Raw genomic sequence first — 19,555 nt, forward strand, 5'->3', positions numbered from 1 at the left:
TCTGAAGTGCTGACGTACTCGAGCGAAGACCACGGACCCCTCGGGTACTGCAGACACAGACACACACGAACAGTCCAGCTCCTTCAGATAGGAGAAAAATCCAGCATCCGTGTCTGCTGGGAGAACCGAGCGCAAATACTGCACATCTGAAACACACACACACGGGTTATTAATTATGCCCCTTTGTACACGATGTGAAGTGCATCTCTGATGTCTAAAGTGAGTGTGTGTGTGAAGTTTCAGCTCTAAATAGCACACAGATAGTGATCTCTAGCTCTCTGAAACTGACCCCTTCAGGCTTTGATCTTAATTGTGGCGTTTTGGTGACTGTCGCTTTAAATTCAAATGAGATTGTGCTCTTTTCAGAAGAGGGCGGGGCTACAAATACCTGTGTGTCAGCATAGTGGCAGATTCAAAACAAAACAATACTAATGGCGGACAGCTGTTTCTCACTCAGGGCTGTTTATGCTAATGAGGGAGAGATGGTGACTAGTGGGCGGGGCTTTGCCCCACTGATGACACGTACAAAGGGAGAATGTCAATCAAACAATTCTGCAGACAAAAAAAAATCTTTCTCTGGTGACATCTGATTGGGTGAAATAAGCTTAGCCACGCCCCTACTGGAGCAGTGCAAAAATAAACCCCACCCCCTACTCAATATTCAGTCATCGGCATAAGGATGAACACAGTGAGTGACACCAACAGCATAAGCCTGAAGTGTCCATCAGCTGTATCCTTCAAAATCATTCATTCCCTTCACAGTGGCCATTATTGAGCGCTTCAGTTTGGAACGACACTGACTTCATGTTTAAAAGGAACGTCCTAAACCCTTAAGCACTTGAACACTACACTGTTGTGACATCACAATCGCATTGCATTCTGCAACATATTGGTGTTGGAGTGGACATATGAAGCCGAATCGCTCCCTTAACAGTGGCGGAGCTGCAATTTTTGTGGGTGGCCACTGCTATTTCAGTGGGTCCACACACACACACACACACAAACACACTGTACTCAAATACAAAGATGCACACAAACACAATGAAAGTGTTTAGAAAACCCAAATCTATTTTATTACCAACATATAATTCAAAGTATGTAAATATACTGATTTACTGATCATCTACTCGCTTTACTGCATCGTAAATTAAATATAATCACTTATGTACAGTTGAAGTCAGAACTATTCGCTCCCCTTTGTATTATATATATTATTTAACATTTCACTAATGATGTTGAACAGATTCAAGAAATTTTCACTGTATGTCTGATAATATTTTTTCTTCTGGAGAAAGTCTTATATGTTTCATTTCGGCTAGAATAAAAGCAGTTTTTAATTTTTTAAACACCATTTTAAGGTCAATATTATTAGCCCATTTAAGCTATATATTTTCGATAGTCTAATTCCCCTAACCTGCCTAGTTACCCTAATTAACCTAGTTAAGCCTTTAAATGTCACTTTAAGCTGTATAGAAGTGTCTTGAAGAATATCTAGTCTAATATTATTTACTGTCATCATGGCAAAGATAAAATAAATCAGTTATTAGAGATGAGTTATTAACACTATTATGTGCAGAAATGTGTTGAAGATCTTCTCTCTGTTATACAGAAACTGGGGAAAAAAATAAACAAGCTAATAATTGTTGTTAACTTAAACAGCGGATAATCAGTTTCAGTTTCCTTTATTTTTGTCATTAAAACAACCCAATAAAATTGTAATGCAGAAAGAAATGACGTTTCAACAGACCCAACAAGAACATGAAAAACCATCAATATACAAACACTATAAAACCCTAATATGATAAACAAGCTTTTATAATTTCATAAAAATATAGTTATATAAGATATAACCTCATTAAAAAAATCTCTGAAGAGAATAACATAATACTTAATTATTTGTCTTGATGAAACCATGCTCAGGCATGTGATCAGCCAACGACAAAAAAGAAGGAAGAAAAGACCCCCTTAAGAAAAAATAAAATAAAAAATAAATAAATATATACACACACACACACACACACACACACACACACACACACACACACACACACACACACACACACACACACACACACACACACACAAACACATATATACACACACACACACACACATATATATATATATATACACACACACATATATACTTTTTTAACGGGGTCTATTCTATATATATATATATATATATATRTGTGTGTGTGTGTATGTGTGTGTGTGTGTGTGTGTGTGTGTGTGTGTGTGTGTGTGTGTGTGTGTGTGTTTGTATGTGTGTGTGTGTGTGTGTTTCTGTGTGTGTTTTATTTAATAAATAATAGAAAAATACTTCTAAATAAAAATAATAAATAATATTCTTTGTATAAATATTTGATTTTGGCCGCACAATTTAAGTTTGATTTTTGGGTTTCATCAGTTTCAGTGTTTAGCAGTTTAATAGTGACCTGGGTCTGGGTGAGGCTGGGCCGCATCAGGTTTTCCACAATAAATAATTATATTATTAATCTCTAATTTGTTATTTTCTTCGTCTTATTTTGTGTTGAAAAATAAAAATAAAGAGATTTGAGAAGATTGGAATTTTTTAACGCAAAATAAGATGAAAAAATAAACAAATTAAAAATTGATCAGCAAATAAACCAATCAGTAATAAATAGTAATAATAATAATGATTAGGTTTATTGTTATCTGCCGTGCTTTTGTTACAGGAGAAACAATGTGTTGTTGTCATTTGTTTTGACTACTTTTACATCATATAGAAATATATGTAATGTTCATTGTGTGAGGGAATGCAAATACAAAGCAGGTAGAGCGATGCAAATAGGGTGTATGTGGCAATTAAAGAGTTAAAATCCTGTAATTTTCTAAACAATTTAGTAGTTTTGATCAGGACTGGGGTTGATTAACAGATTTATACAAACAAAATGATCTGATGCATTTTAACAGAAGTTTAATTCAGCTGATGTTTTCATCCATAACATAACAAAAATGCAGTAAATACTGAAAAGCGCACAAGGGTTAAGAAGCGTTCAGATATATCTGCCAAACTTTCTACCTGTGTTTGTAGTTCTAACAGCACAAGCACGTCAGTCCCTCCCCCGCATGACGTCACAGTTTCGAACGCTAATTAGAACACACTCTTGGACGCGCGTCAGTTTGATTTGGTGTTCAGTGGTGTAGATGGTGTTTGACAGTCAGCGAACAGTCATGCGTTTTCAGTCAAAAATACAGCGTTTACAGCACGATATGGATTACAATATTCTGGAGAGAATGATTACAAGAGATTCACCAGAGTTCAGGAGCCGCGGTCGCGCTGGAGGAGCGTCCGAACAGAGAGCTTCATCTGCGGCCGTCGTGGAGAACCAGACAGCAGGTAAGAGCACAGCAGCACACCGGTGGAAATATACTGTATTATTTTATATATATATAGTACATTTACTATAGGACATGTAGTGGATTTCCTGAGGTAAATACTGCAGTGTTTTTGATATTTACTACAGTAAATCACAGTGATAGGGTAAATCTATTCTGCTATACACTTACTGTGGTAAAGTAGATAATATAATGTTTGAACTACAAGACAAATTACGACAGAAATCTCATATCACGGTATAAGTCAACATTAATGATATTTAAATATATAAAATGATATAATATAATTATCTTAATTCATATTTTTGCTAAATGTAAAGCAAATACACATATTTAATTCATTATGTGATCATATTTTACTCATTATTATATGTTTGAGAATGTAGAAGGCTAAAATAAACAATAATAAAATATAAAACTTCATATTATGAAATATAAGTGGTATATTAAACAGCTCTACAGTATATATAACTACAGTAATTGTTCTGCATTGTACTGTATGTGTGATAACCTTTACATTCTACAGTAAGGAGATTCGGCTGTTGAGGGTGTTTTGGCCTTCATTACCTTTAATAAATGGAATGTTTTAGTATATTTGATATTTCAGTGTGAATGCAGTCACAATCAGTATCTGTTAAAGATGACAGACTGTAAACAGTTTTACTATGTTATAATTCACACTGGAACACGGCTCTTTTAAAATATCTTACAGATGAATTATTAATATTTATCAGTTCACTGTCGTTCTTTTTTATAATATGTAAGTGAAAATACTACTAACTAAATACTACAATAAATGCTGTAACATAATACAGTCTACTAGTTTACTGTAGCAACTTGTAAAATATACTACAGTAATTACTACAGTTTATTCTGCTGAAGATGTTTATTAATGTTACTATTATTATTGTACTGTAAACCTGGTCTTAAAGGCCACTAGGGGTGCTACATTACAGACTTTTCACGATTTGGTTTGGTTTTTGGTTTTAGGTCATAAATTCGGTTTGGTTTTTGATATTTTCAGTAAAAAAATGTATATATATATATATATATATATATATATATATATATATATATATATATATATATAAAATAAAAATTACAAGCAAAATACAATACTAAATGAAAACAATGTAGCAAGGATGTTACTAAAATTAGCATAGGCTCATTCTGAAGACGTAGCCCTATATACATTTCTGGCGAATTATGTATCCAGAAGTATGTGTGGCTGCATTTCATCTTTGAAATTAACGCTATGGTGCAGTATGACGCCGTTGCTTTACGCGATTACAAGCTGACCGCTTATCTCCGTGTGAACAGCTTTACCACTTTACGTAGGCAGACTTTTGATGCAGGGACCACGATGACGCGGTTCGAGTCCGGTGAAGAACGGTTCCAGAAAGCAGGTAAGACAAAAACAAAAGCTAAAAACCTAAATAAACAAGTAAATAACTGAATCTGAAATCTGAAAACGTGGTAAAAATCAGGCGAGGGCTTTTCTTTTTCTAGATTGTATTTCAAAACACTGTCGGTTGGGTTTAGGAAAAGGGGTGAGCGCTGGTCAATCGGTGCTTTTGAAAACACTATTGGTTGGGTTTAGGGAGGGAGGAGGGTGGGTCAGTTAATCACGTGAAAAATTTGAGATCTGAAAAAGCATAGACAGCGGCCTCTTGTGGATTCATGAAAACAAAAACTGCAAAAAAACAACCTCCTAGAACGTATTTGGCGCTCTCCACAAATGTATACAGCGGTACCTTTGCAGAATGAGCCTGGGTTGGCTAAAATAAGTGCTTTTCATGTATCTAACAGGAGTTTTCAGTGGCATAAACTGAATAATGTAATCAAATATAACACTGCATACTGTATGTAATCCTCACTGTATAAAGTAAATAAAGGTTAACCATTGCTGAGCTGAATAAAGATATTCAATCGAGAGGAAAGTTAATTAATTCTATTTTGTTGTTTGATTAATATTAAAAACACAGACAGCAGGAATAAGATGCTTTTACTTTAAGATGCTGCACATTGAGAAAGTTATAGGCAATGAATGCTTGTCAAGTCGGACAGTGGACATAATTATTGGTCATAATCGAGGGCTGTGAATTAGCTTCATGCTATTTGCCCCTTTGTACGCAGCAAGTGTGTTGTCCCTGTTAAATAAACAAATACAAATGATTGAGTTGTATCATTGAGAAACAAGACTTGATCTGCACACCATAGCTTTCATCCACTTGTTCAGATGAGCACTTTCAAATACAGTTGTTATTGTACGGAACGGTTTAATATTATATAGAGTATTGCAGTATATTCTGTACTTTCTAAATGTTTTCTCATTTTCTTTAGAGATGCAAAGACGAGGACGGAGGAAGACAGGCGTTCTTTCATTCTTCCGGAAAATGGGAAGAGCTATCCATAAGCTTTGCTGTATGGATGCAGCAGCAACATCTAGAGTGGACCACACTGACCCATCTGGTAGCGCTCGTGCTGTCGGTAAGCAGCGAAACAGAAGGATTAGGAAAGACATGAGTTGTGGTTTTAGCTGATTATTATAATTGAAGTGAAACACAGATTAAAATATTGTAGAATTGTTTATTATCCTGCTTATTACATGGCTATAGGCATGTGCTATTAGTTGAATTGGTTGTTATCGGGGAATAACACCTTGTAATGTTTTCTCTCTCTTCAGCCTCAGAATCGAGAGAACGGACTAGAAAGATCTACCTCAAGAAAGATTGCAGCAAAGTCATCTTGAGAATCGTCAAGGGCACCCCAGGGTCCCCGGATCCGTGTGGGGTCTGTGTTGTCTCCATTGACGTGGACCAACCTGGGATCTCCAGTGTGTCTGTTGACCCGGGACCTAATGGATTCTACTCAGATTCTTTTAGTCCGGGTCCACCTGGAGTCCTCCGCTTGTCCCTCGTCCTATGTCCATCTGGGGTGTTCAGTGTGTCTCTTAATGCTCGTCCATCTCGAGGCTGCAGGGTGTCTGTTGATCCCGGTTCGTCTGGGTTCTTCAGTGTGTCCTCTTATCCGGGTGCGTCTCGGGACTTCAGTGTATCTGGTAACCCGGATGCCTCTGGAGGCTGCAGGCTGTCTGTGGATACGGGTCTGTTTGGGGGCTGCGCAGTGTCTGCTGCTCCGGGTCCGTCTGATTGCGGCATGTCAGCTGCTCCGGGTCCGTCTGATTGCGGCATGTCTACTGCTCCGGGACCGTCTAATTGCGCAATGTCTGCTGCTCCAGATCCCAGTGATTGCAGCATGTCAGCTGTTCCAGATCTGTCTGATTGCAGCATGGCTGCTGATCTGGGTCTGTCTGATTGCGGCATGTCTGCTAATCCGGGTCCGTCTGGTTGCACCAAGCCTGCTTATCCGGGTCCGTCTGGTTGCACCAAGCCTGCTGCTCCGGTACCGTCTGGTTGCACAATTCCTGCTGATCCAGGTCTGTCTGGTTGCATTACGTCTGCTGCTCCGGCTCCTCACTGGTGGATCAGCAGTTCCCGCCCGCCAAGCAACAGAACCATTCAGATGTTGGTGATCGAGTATCCGGATGGCTTCATACCGCCGGCAGACCTGACTCTCTATGTGTTGTGTGTTGTTGTAATTCTTTTATTGCATGTAGTGTTTGTCTGCATCTGAACTGTAATAAATTGTGTTTGAATACACTTAAACTGTGGTACAAAGCTCTTTTATTATGTTTGTTGATGTTTTTATTTGTATTTTTAAGTGTGCCAGAAATTGTATCAGGCCCCAATCTTAGGCACCGTTTACACTAATAAGTTTTAGTTTTAGAACGCATAAATTTTGCTACAGTTACGACTTTAGTCCACACTACCCCAGTGGCGTTGCGAGGGGGTCTGATCTTTTGGAAAATGCTGCACCTAAATAAACATAGGTTGTATAACATTTATTTTTTTATTTAAGTACTTAAAATTAGCACATACATCACGCGCATTCCACTTAACACAGCATTTGTGTCGGGTAATTAAAATCAGCTGTTCAGCAGTACTTGTTCCTACCGGCAGGTGGGAGTGGCACTGTTGTCACATGGTGTTAAAAAATCCCGCCACCGCACTGTCCTCATTCGTTATTTTGAGGAGCTGAAGCTGATGAGGTAATAAAACCTCAAAAGTTTCGCAAAACTGAATATTTATAACTACTGATGAAGCTTAATATTTGTTTTCACAGTTTAAAATGTGTGTAGTTTTGATGAAATAAGATCATAGTAATCAAAATGTGTGTCATATAAATGTAAATACAGTTGAAGTCAGAATTATTAGCCCCCCTAAATTATTAGACCGCTTGATTATTTTTTTCCCCAATTTATGTTTAACTGAGAGCAGATTTTTTTCAACACATTTCTAAACATAAAAGTTTTAATAACTCATCTCTAATAACTGATTTATTTTATCTTTACCATGATGACTGTAAATAATATTAGACTAGATATTTTTCAAGACACTTCTATACAGCTTAAAGTGACATTTAAAGGCTTAGCTAGGGTAATTAAGTTAACTAGGCAGGTTAGGGTAATTAGGCAAGTTATTGTATAACAGTGGTTTGTTCTTGTCACACAACCAGCGATCGCTTTCCAGAGATCGCTGGTTCTCACACGAACTCTCAAAACTACATTTCCGCATTTCCCAGGACTACATTTTCATACATGCACTGCTCCCAAACACGCACGCCTGCTCATTCATCTATCCTGATTGCAATCACCAGCTGAACCTTGTCACAGACTGATATCACTCCATTCATAAGCCACTCTTTCACCCTTCCAGTTTGCCGAGTCTTGTTTTCCCAGTGTGACATTACGAAGCGTTTCTCCCTGGCTTGTTTCTCTGTGTTTAGACCCTAGCTTTGCATTCCTTGTTATCCTGTTTAGCCGCCTGCCTTTAGACCTATTATATTGACGACGATTCTGGACTGTCTATAGATTCCCGTTTGTACCTGATTTGACCATTGCTTGCCTGACATTGAATAAACCTGCATATTGGATCTTACCTCCTGTTGTCCTCTGTCACTCCACCACAGTCGTAACAGTTCTGTAGACTATCGAGAAAAAATATAGCTTAAAGGGGCTAATAAATTTGTCCCTAAAATGGTTCATAAAAATTTTAAAACTGCTTCTATTCTAGCTGAAATAAAACAAGTAAGACTTTCTCCAGAAGGAAAAATATTATCAGACATACTGTGAAAATTTCCTGAATCTGTTCAACATCATTTGGGAAATATTTAAAAAAGAAGAAAAAAATTGAAGGGGACTAATAATTCTGACTTCAACTGTATATGCAAATTAGTCAGAAAACGTAAATTGTACTAGCTTTCTGGATATGATATAGATATCTAGACATATTTATCTAGATATGATATAGCCAGTCACATCTGTTTCTGTAATAGTTAAATCACAGTGAGTTCATGCATCTTATTGTTTTAGCTATATTCTACTGTAACATGCTATGTCAGTTAGCATCGGATTATAAATCGACTTTCTTATGAAAATACCTGAGATGGCTGGAAGAACACATATAAACCATTTATTGCCGCAATAGTGTAAATGATCAGTTAAAGCATTTTTATATTTATTCAGATCTTATTTTCAGTCAACTACAGCAATAGCTGGACGCCTTCATCCATATTAGGGATTTCCTGGAATGTTCTACTACTTTTGTGAGGCATGTATGGAATTTCTGCTCAAGTGTGAATGAAACAGGCATTAGATGCATTTAAAGAGCTGCAATGCCCACATCAACCTATTTTGAGGAAAACTGAAAAAAATCTCCCTCCAAAGAAATTTGAAGTAAACATATTTCTAGCATATAAATCTTTATTTTTATTTTTTGTACTATTTTTAATACAATTGTTATTATATCAAAAATAGTAGCCTATTGAATATCAATATATGCGAGGTATTGAATAAAAAAATTCCAGTATCATGACAACACTACACCTTAGTTAATCACTTTGTCCAATGAACATGTCTGTAGCTTTGTATCACATTGAATAACAACTCGCACTATAAAATAAATCATATTTTCAGATTTGAAGACAGAAACTGCAAATCAGGAGATAGGAGGCTCAAGATGTGTGATCATGGATCATAGAGCCAGACAGAATCTGCAGATTTTTAATTTTTTTTTTCTGCAGAGAATTTTGTTAAAAATCTGCAGTTTGATGCAGAATTATTTGGGGAGTATCATAACTAAAACTAGAGGTGTGAACTTACTGGTCTCACGGTTTGGTTCGGTTACGATTATCATGCCATCTATTCGGTTCAATTCGATATCTCGGTGCATCACGGTGCATTGACGATGCTTTCCAAACACAGTGTTATATTTTAGGGGGGAGGCTATAACATGCTATCTGAATAAACATACAGACACACAGCACCACACTGTCTCTCATTCAAACACATTCACAAACATAGACAGCACCAAACAAACACACACACGCACTTAGGCCATGTCCACACTAATGCGTTTTCATTTAAAGACGCATATTTTTGTCTCCGTTTTGCCCTTCCATCCACACTGAGACGCGTTTTTAGGAAACAAAAACGTATCTTTTTGAAAACGCTCTTCAAAGTGGATAAATTTGAAAACGCCGTTTTCGTGTCGTAGTGTAGACCGTGAAAACGGAGTCTTTCGAAAACGATGACGCATTTTTTGTCATGTGACACTCAGTCATGTTACTAATTCGTTTACTTTATTTTCGTTGTATGATTTTAGTGATGTCGTCCTTACTGTGAGGGTAAGCAGCGTCATCAGCAGGATACCGTTCTTTAAATCGGTCCAGTATATCGGCGTATTTGTTTTGGCACGTCTCCCAGTCTACATTTTCACTCTCTTTTGCAACTTTGTATTCATGTGTTACTCGAAGCAGCAACTCTACTTCATTGTCAGTCCATTTAAAAAACTCGGTGCTTTTCCTCGACATTTTGCCGCAACGTTTCAAAGAGCCGGAAAGAAAATAAACGTCAGCCGGAAATGACGCGTGCAGAAGCGTCTTACGTTTCACGCATGCGCAGTACAGGTTGAAAGCATTTGTAGTCGTTTCAGTGTGGATGACAAAGTTTTGGAAAACGAATAGAAACGACAGTGTGGATGTGAAGCGTTTTTAGAGGAATACTCCGTTTTCAAATTTATCCGGATTAGTGTAGACATGGCCTTAAGCCCTCGCAACAGGGAGAGCTCGCGCTGAGCGGAGCAGAAAAACGAAAAAAGAAGCACTTTTCCGACGGTCCCTTACTGAGAGCTCCTCTCAGTGCAAGCTCTCCCAGCTAAACACATATTGCGAGGGCTTAAATGGAGCAGTGCTCGTAATGTCGAGCGAAAAAAAGAAAGACAGCTGTGAAACATAACCGGCTTGGTCTTTTTGTAGGAAACACACTTTAGATCTTTTTAGGGTAAGAGGTTTTTGAGTTATTGCCGTCTATAACTGAATGTGTGTCAGAAAAATCGAAAACAAAACCAACTGAACCGCGCTCATTTCTGGCGCCCCCTTGATATACAGCACCCTTAGCATTTGCCTATGGTGCCTACGCGACGAGCCGGCCCTGAGTTGGCTGAGTGTTGTAAATACCCGCGCTCGCCTCCCTCGCGACAGAGCGCATAGGAGATAAATGAGGTCACTACATAATAACCGGTTATGATTATTACTGAACCCATACCGAATTGTCCGCGTCTGCATCGCGGTGCACCGAAGAAACAATTAATTTTAACACCCCTAACTAAAACCATAATATATTAAATAAAAAAAAATATTTTTTAAACATTTATTTTATGTTTAAAATGCAAATCCAATTAGATCCACTTTATTTGGTAAACAAAGCAAGTCTCTCATACAATATATCTAGTAAAAGACAGAAAATATTACTGCACAAACTGCATTGTAAATAAATCATATGAATATTTTCATATTAGTCAATCATTTTACTGAAATTAATTAAAAAAGTGAATAAATATAAATTTGCAAACAATTACACAAGTAAATAAACAGAATCAGTGATGGGCTATAAATCTGCGGAATTCTGTGACCGTGTGGGCCGACGAATATCAGTCTAAATGAGAAGTGGGTTCATTTATCAATGTATTTTGTGTTACAATTCACAAAGCTTCACAATTTATTGTTAAAAGACACAATTTATTTATTATCAAATCATTTATAATCCTATTATTAAGATTACAGTAGAAACTTATACCTTTTGAAGATATTTTAACGGGATAAATTAGAACTTCTTTCTTCTCTTTTTTTGTTTGGGGGGTGGGGGGGGGTGACTTTGGGGCTAAAGGCTGATTTATACTTCTGCGTCAAATGCCGGCGTATGCTACGGCGCTGACTCATAGCCCTTCGCCGTGGCCGTCGTTGACGTGCACCTCTCAAAAAATGTAACTACATGTCGCAACGACGCGTAGCGCAAGCTCTGTTATTGGTCAGCTTGGCTGACGAGTCTGAGCGGACCGAGAGCCGCGTGAATGGTGCGAGCCTGATGGAGCGATTGTTTACAAGTGTGGAGTCCCGTGAAGGAGCTCCGGATAGAAAGTTTTGTTTTGTGTTTACCTCATAGTTGTTGCACGTCCGCCAGTTCCTTCCTCAAAATGAGCGAGTTTGAGCCACTTGTACATCCCGGAAGAGTTCAGGAAAAGCAAAAAAGCAGCGAAGAAACTCGACACAGAGGAACATTTACACCTCACTGCCAACTAGCGTTTCGGAAGTGTTAATGCAGACCAACAGAGACAGCAGCAGAAGTATAAATGCACAGCTGCGAGCGTTGCCTGCGCCGTGGGTTACGCCGGTCACTTGACGCTGAAGTATAAATCAGGCTTAAGCCCCTTATCTCTTTCGAAACCTAGTGTACTTGCAACTAAAGTAAACAGCATTAATTGCGCAAGCACCTCAAGACCTACTATAGCACATTTCTTAACTAGACAGCATATTTTGGCATGTGTCTTAAAACCTAGTGTACTTGCAAGCAAAGTAGACAGCATTAATTGCGCAAGCACCTCAATACCTACTGTAGCACACTCCCTGACTAGACAGCATCTTTTAAGCATGTGTTTTAAAGCCTAGTGTAATTGCAACCAATGTGTCTTAAAACCTAGTGTACTTGCAACCAAAGTAGACAACATTAATTGTGCAAGCACCTCAGGACCTACTGTAGCACGCTCCCTAACTAGACAGCATCTTCTGGCATGTGTCTTAAAACCTAGTGTATGTACAAGCAAAGTAGACAGCAATAATTGTGCAAGCACCTCGACCTACTTTAGCACACTCCCCAATTAGACAGCATATTTTGGCCTGTGTCTTAAAATCAATTGTACTTACAACTGACACACAGGCATTTGGTTGCAAGTACACTAGGTTTTAAGACACATGTCAGAAGATGCTGTCTAGTTAGGGAGTGTATTAAGTATTGATGTCTTTGCACAACAAATGCAGTGTAATTTGGTTGTAAGCACACTAGGTTTTAAGACACATGATGTCTAACTAGGCAGTGTAATTAATCTTGAAATGCTTGCACAATTAACTCTGGCTACCTAGGTAGTAAGTATACTATGATTTTTAAAACTTGCCAAATGATGTTGTCTAGTTAGGGACTGTACTAGGGTTTGAGACGTTTGCAAAACTAATTCTGTCTAATTACTACTACTCTACTTTGGTTAGTAGTACAGTAGGTTATCCTAATGCTGTCTTCTTTTGTACACTAGGTTTTAAGAAATATACCAAAAGATGCTGTCTACATAGGGAGTGTACTAGGTATTGAGGTGTTTGTACTCCAAATACTGTCTAATTAGGTTGTCATTTCACTAAACTTTGTGATAAACCCCAAAAGATGCTGTCTAGATAGGTAGTATACCATGTCTTGATGTGCTTATGCAACTAATGCTGTCTACTTTGTAAGTACACTAAATTTTAAGAGATATGCCACAGGATGCTGTCTATTAAGGTTTTGAACATCACTCCCAATAGTTTAAAGGGTTTTCAGACATGCTATGTACTTGGGCAGCATACAAAGTTTTGACGTGCATTCCAAGCAGGCACCACACTAGATTTAGGACACTAGTAGCCTAGACAGTGCGCATATTCGCCATCATTTGAGAAAGAGAATGATTGGTAACGCTGGGTTATCAGGTGTTTGCACTACTTAATGTGTCTAGTAAGGTTTCATAGGAAACAAGGTCTTGAAGTGCTTGAACAATTATTGATGTCTACTTAGGGATAATCAGGCCTGGCGCCAGGATATCTGAACTGAGGGGGCATTTTAAATCCATAGGGGGGCACAAGACCTGGTGGCTGATTTTGGTCTCTCTTGTTCCTTTCATTTAGGCTATTTATTCACATTTATTATTACTTTACTTTGTTACTGACCTAAGGCAGTAATATACGTTTTAATAGTATTAATAACAGTTTCGCTATATCTGATTACATGGTAATGTAACAATACCGCTTATTAATGCAGACGGATCATGGCTTTAGTGCCAAACGAGTGCTTTAAATCATATGTTATTCTCCTTATTTATTTCCGTTTTATTTCAAATAACAGGCATATGAATGTTTAAAGTTTTAGGTAAAGACATCAAATTATGCCCACACATGCAAGATGACCCACGATCAGACTATTCGTAACCGGTAAATAAATATAGTGAAATCAGCTTAACCGAGTCATCATGCTTCATGTGGCCTATATTACCCAACCAACATCAGTGTTAGGGAAAAGCTAAATGTTACAGTCTAATGTCATTTAAAACAATTACTTAGTTACATTTTAAGACATTAGTGTAGCCAGAAAAATACATAAAAAAAGATACCAAAATTCACAGTTATTACCGTGAAAATTAGTTTGGCACGGATAACACGCAACTCAGGCTATTTAACTTTTTTCATCATTTTAAATGTAAAAATAAAGATTTATATTAGGCTATCATAAGTTTGTTTTTTTCGTGATATTGTCTGGTTGTCATTTGTAAACCATCACAAACCATTAGGTTACTAGGCCTATCCGTCATTTTATTTATTTATTAAGCCTATATTAATAACTTGATTTCAGGTTATTTTCATTTTAGGGCCATAAGCTACAAGTCAAAACAAACTCGATATGCTGACTGTATTTTAGCTCTTAAAATAGGTTTACAATATATTTTATGTTGTTTAATTTTGCATGAGCAAATAGCAGTATAGCCTAAATTACATATTTTAAAAGATTATTATTCAGCCTACCTGCAGGGCACGTGACAGGTTTCTCGGTTGATCCGCGGTAAATCCACTTAAGCACTATATTCCTTTTATAACACTGCAAACCTGACTTCGCAGGCCGATCATCTTTAAATGCAAAAGGCATTTATTAAGTGTTATACCTTGACTGCTGCTGCATAATGGGATGTTTCTCTACACAACAGTAAATATGCACTTTTTAGCATTGTCAAAATGAAAGCAAACATTCAAAGGGTTCTGCGTTTTGTAAATTTTAGCTTAATCGTAATCATATTAATAACAATATTAATTAATAAATTTAAATATTATTTATAGTGTAGCCTACTGTAGAAAAACACTGCCTACTGTTTTTATTAAAACATTTTTATTAGGCTACATCTTCCTGAATAACTAATGTGAAAATGACTGGCAGTTGCGTCTCTGCTAAAATTTATTTAACAGCAAATTTCTTCTGCGTTTCTTCCTTTTAGAGCTCAAGAGAGTTGTGTTTAAAGAATTAGTTAACCAAAACATGAAATTAATTAAGCTGCTCGTATCATGTCACCCACTTTTCTCCCTTGTGAGTTGAGTGCGCCTCCATCGCCATGTGCGCGTTTTATTTACGGGCGCACCTAACCTGACGCGGAGACCTGATCTCTGGACTATAGGACTAGCTTTAATCTCACAATTTTCATAATTTAATTGCTATGTCATATATTTTAAAATATTTAAATGTGTGTTCTAAAGGTTGGAACGACAGGAGTGTTAGTAATTGATGACAGAAAGAATTTTCAGTTTTGAGTGAACAATCCTTTATGAAAGCTTTGGGGGGGGGGGGGGGGGGGGGGGGGGGGGGGGCACAAATTCTTTCTGAGGGGGCAATTCCCCCCTTTGCCCACCGTAGCGCCGGGCCTGGGGATAATACTAGGATTTAGGGTTCTTGCTCAACTAATGCTGTTTAACTTAGTTGTAATTTCTGTATGTTTTAAGACACATGCCAAATTTTGCGGCATACTCTACTTTGACCAGTTGAAAGAATGCTGTTTACTTTGATTGTAAGTACACTAGGTTTTAAGACATGCCAAAATATGCAGTCTAGTTAGGCAGTGCATTAGGTATTGAGGCGCTTGCACAACTAATGCTGTCTAATTACTATAGGTTGTTATTGAACTAGACTTAAGAACACAACCCAAAAGATGCTGTTTAGTTAGGAAATGTCTTGGGTATAGAGGTGCTTCCACAACTAATGCTGTCTACTTTGGTTGTAAGTACACTAGGTTTCAAGACATGTCAAAAGATTATTTCTATTTAGGGAGTGTATTGGATCTTGAAATGCCTGCACAAATAATTCTGTCTAATTAGGTAGTAAGTACACTAGGTTTTAAAACATGCCAAAAGATGCTGTCTAGTTAGGGGAGTGCACCAGGTACAAAGACGTTTGCACAACTGTCATTTCACTAGACTTTAGGACAAAACCTAAAAGATGCTGTCTAGTAAGGTGGTGTAAGTATTGAGGTGCTAACGCAACTAATGCTGTCTACTTTGGTTGTAAGTACACTAGGTTTTAAGACATGGCAAAAGATGTTGTCTACCTAGGGAGTGTACTTAATCTTAAAATGCTTGCACAATTAATTCTGGCTAATTAGGTAGTAAGTACATTGGGTTATTTAGACATCCCAATTGATGCTGTCTAGTTAGGGACTGTACTGTACTGAGATGTTTGCACAACTAATGCTGTCTAATTAGGTTGAAATTTCACTAGACTTCAGGACTAAGCTCAAAAGATGCTGTCTAGTTAGGTAGTGTATTAGGTCTTTAGGGGCTTTTGAAATTAATGCTGTCTACTTTGGTTGTACGTACACTAGATTGTAAGAAGTATACCACAGGATACTGTCTAGTTAGGCAGCATATTTAGGTTTTGAACCCCACTCCCACAGATTTGATGGGTTTTCATGCATGTTATGTACTTGGGCAGCATAAAAAGTTTTGAGATGCATTCTAAGTAGGCACCACACTACAGACTAGTGTAGTTTAGTACACTAGTACACAGTGTGCATGCTTACCATCATCTGAGAAAGAGAAGTTTAGGTAACATACTGGGGTTGAGATGTTTGCACAACTAAATCTGTCTAGTAAGTTTGCATAGCATTTAACATCTGAGGTGTGTGAACAGCTATTGCTGTCTAGTTAGGGATTATACTATGATTTAAGGTTCTTGCACAACTAATGTTTAACTTTCTTATAATTATTTATGTTTTAAGACACATGCCAGAAGATTCTGTCTACTCTACTTTGGTTAACAGTACAGTACGTTCATTTAATGCTGTCTGCTTTGGTTGTAAGTACACTAGGCTTTAAGACATATACCAAAAGTTGCTGTCTAGTTAGGGACTGTACTAGGTACTGAGACGTTTGCACAACTAATGCTGTCTAATTAGGTTGAAATTTCACTAGACTTCAGGACTAAGCTCAAAAGATGCTGTCTAGTTAGGTAGTGTATTAGGTCTTTAGGGGCTTTTGAAATTAATGCTGTCTACTTTGGTTGTAAGTACACTAGATTGAAAGAAGTATACCACAGGATACTCTCTAGTTAGGCAGCATATTTAGGTTTTGAACCCCACTCCCACAGATTTGATGGGTTTTCATGCATTTTATGTACTTGGGCAGCATAATAAGTTTTGAGATAGGCACCACACTACAATATGGTTTAGTACACTAGTACACAGTGTGCATACTTACCATCATCTGAGAAAGAGAAGTTTAGGTAACATACTGGGTGTTGAGATGTTTGCACAACTAAATCTGTCTAGTAAGTTTGCATAGCATTTAACGTCTGAGGTGTGTGAACAGCTATTGCTGTCTAGTTAGGGATTATACTAGGATTAAAGGTTCTTGCACAACTAGTGTTTAACTTTCTTATAATTTATTTATGTTTAAAGACGCATGCCAGAAGATTCTGTCTACTCTACTTTGGTACTTGACTTAAAAGTACAGTAGGTTAAATTAATGCTGTCTACTTTGGTTGCAAGTACACAAGGTGAGTCATGCCAAAAAATGCTGTCTAGTTAGGGAGTGTACTACATTTTGATACACCTGCACAACAAATGCTGTCTAATTATGTTGTCATTTCACTAGACTTCAGGATGAACCCCAAAATATGCTGTCTAGTTGTTGGGTAGTATACCAATTCTTGACGTGCTTGTGCAATTAATGCTGTCTAAGTACACTAGATAGTAAGACATATGCCACACGATGCTGTCTAAATGTTCAATGGGTTTTCAGACATGCTATGTACTTGGGCAGCATACTAAGTTTTGACATGATTTCATGTCATGGACACTTGTAGCCTACACAGTGCGCATACTCACCGTCATCTGAGAAAGAGAAGTTTTGTAGGAACAGCAGACAGTCGCTCAGACCCGCGAACAGTGAGAATCCCCCGCCGAACGGGTTGTCCCGGAAGAACAGCTCGAACACGGCGGGCTCGTTGTGTCTGCCCGCGCGCCAGTACGCGTACGCCATGGTGAACTGGTACAGATCCGTGAGTAACGGAGGCACCCGGTTGAGTACGGAGCCCGCTTCGTTACTTGTCGCCATTTTTTTAGTTCAGTTGGTCAGGTTATTGTTGGTGCTGACATGCGGTTTTAGGTGTTCCGTCTGCACTTTCCTCCGGTAACTCTCTCATGCTCACGTGTGGCCGGTGGGGTGACCCTTTACACGGTTGCATGGTTCCTGTTAGTATTTAGTCTCCGCCCCGCTCCTCATATATTCATTCTTCAGCCTGTTTGTAAACCGCCGAGGGGGTTTAACACTTTATGACCCTGCTGATAATATCAGCTGCTGTTCAGTGAGATCTGGCTCACACTTGTGTTTACTTTATTGTAAGCTGTTTAACTAACTAACATGAACTAATTATGAACAATACTCGTACAGCATTTATTATCATAGTTTAACCTTTACTAATGCATTATTAAAATGCAAATTCATGCTTGTTTACATTAGATAATGCACCAGGAGTTAACATGAACTAACAGGGATGGGCAGTATTTATGATACAAGTTGTTCCAATACGTACTTTAAATACAACATATTTTGTATTTGATGGGGTTTATGAAAATGGGAGCATTTTTTATTTCTCTTTGCTAATAGCCCTGCTAAAAATTCCAGCTTAAACCAGCCTAGGCTGGTTGGCTGGTTTTAGCTGGTCAACCAGGCTGGTTTTAGAGGGGTTTTGGCAACTTCCAGGCTGGTTTCCAGCCATTTCCAGCCTGGTTTTAGCTGGTCAGGCTGGAAAATGACCAGCTAAATCCAGCTAAAACCAGCTTGACCAGCCTGGTTTAAGCTGGACATAGCTGGTTTTGGCTGGGCTCCCAGCCTGGCTAGGCTGGTCAAGCTGGTTTTAGCTGGATTTAGCTGGTCATTTTCCAGCCTGACCAGCTAAAACCAGGCTGGAAATGGCTGGAAACCAGCCTGGAAGTTGCCAAAACCCCTCTAAAACCAGCCTGGTTGACCAGCTAAAACCAGCCAACCAGCCTAGGCTGGTTTAAGCTGGATTTTTCAGCAGAGAGATGCAGAGCTAGTGCTGTTTCCATGCTGATAAACTTCCGGTGACCTGTTATTGTGAGTTTTTTTTCCATTTTAAATGATACCTTTTACAGCATCAATGTTGTAATGTAGTTACAATACAATCAGTTAAATAGAGTCTGGCATTCATAGTAGCGCAAAACGAGACAAAAAGCCGTTTACACGCACGCGCCCGTCAGAATCGGCAGGCTAGCGCAGATATACTGGGGTAAAATATATGCTCATATTTTAAAAACATGGCTGGGGGAATGTAATTTAATGCAGTGCTTCTTGTACAATCTGAGGCCAACTTTATATCGGATATCACTCAGCCAGTGGAAATCGCTGATTTTTTTACTAAAACAGACCTTAAACACGCTGGTTTTGCAATGGCAAACAGTTCACCGGAAGCGCTTAACCCAGGTTACTGGCAAATTAAAAG

General features: G+C 38.2%; 2 protein-coding genes across 7 annotated transcripts in view; one reads left to right on the forward strand and one right to left on the reverse strand.

Annotated features, from left to right (window-relative positions):
* naprt (nicotinate phosphoribosyltransferase) overlaps positions 1–18,291 on the reverse strand; it is a 40,904-nt gene extending 22,613 nt beyond the window's left edge. For 2 of the 3 annotated variants that reach the window (XR_012395430.1, XM_005170215.5), the window contains exons 1-2: positions 17,919–18,257; positions 19–146 (exon numbers count right to left, since the gene is read on the reverse strand). Coding sequence is in view for 2 of the 3 variants with exons in the window: in XM_005170215.5 (XP_005170272.1) it covers positions 19–146; positions 17,919–18,147 (357 nt within the window). In the remaining variant the exon portion in view is untranslated. Of the gene's footprint in view, positions 1–18; positions 147–17,918 lie in introns of all 3 variants that reach the window. The other variant, NM_200890.2, reaches the window with a different exon arrangement.
* On the forward strand, positions 3,145–9,125 carry LOC137488718 (uncharacterized). Of its 4 annotated transcripts, XM_073933820.1 has the most exons (4): positions 3,145–3,364; positions 4,684–4,769; positions 5,707–5,853; positions 6,050–9,125. In XM_073933820.1, exons 2-4 carry the CDS (start codon positions 4,727–4,729, stop codon positions 6,997–6,999), a joined length of 1,140 nt encoding a protein of 379 aa, XP_073789921.1. In that variant the 5' UTR covers positions 3,145–3,364; positions 4,684–4,726; the 3' UTR covers positions 7,000–9,125. The 4 variants fall into 4 exon arrangements, with proteins under 4 accessions (XP_073789921.1, XP_068071830.1, XP_073789920.1 ...); XM_068215729.2 differs by lacking the exon at positions 4,684–4,769; XM_073933818.1 differs by lacking the exon at positions 3,145–3,364 and having other exon boundaries at positions 4,592–4,769.
* Positions 18,292–19,555: the final 1,264 nt, after the last annotated feature.

Source organism: Danio rerio, chromosome 20 (genome assembly GCF_049306965.1).
Source record: "Danio rerio strain Tuebingen ecotype United States chromosome 20, GRCz12tu, whole genome shotgun sequence".
Taxonomy (NCBI): domain Eukaryota; kingdom Metazoa; phylum Chordata; class Actinopteri; order Cypriniformes; family Danionidae; genus Danio; species Danio rerio.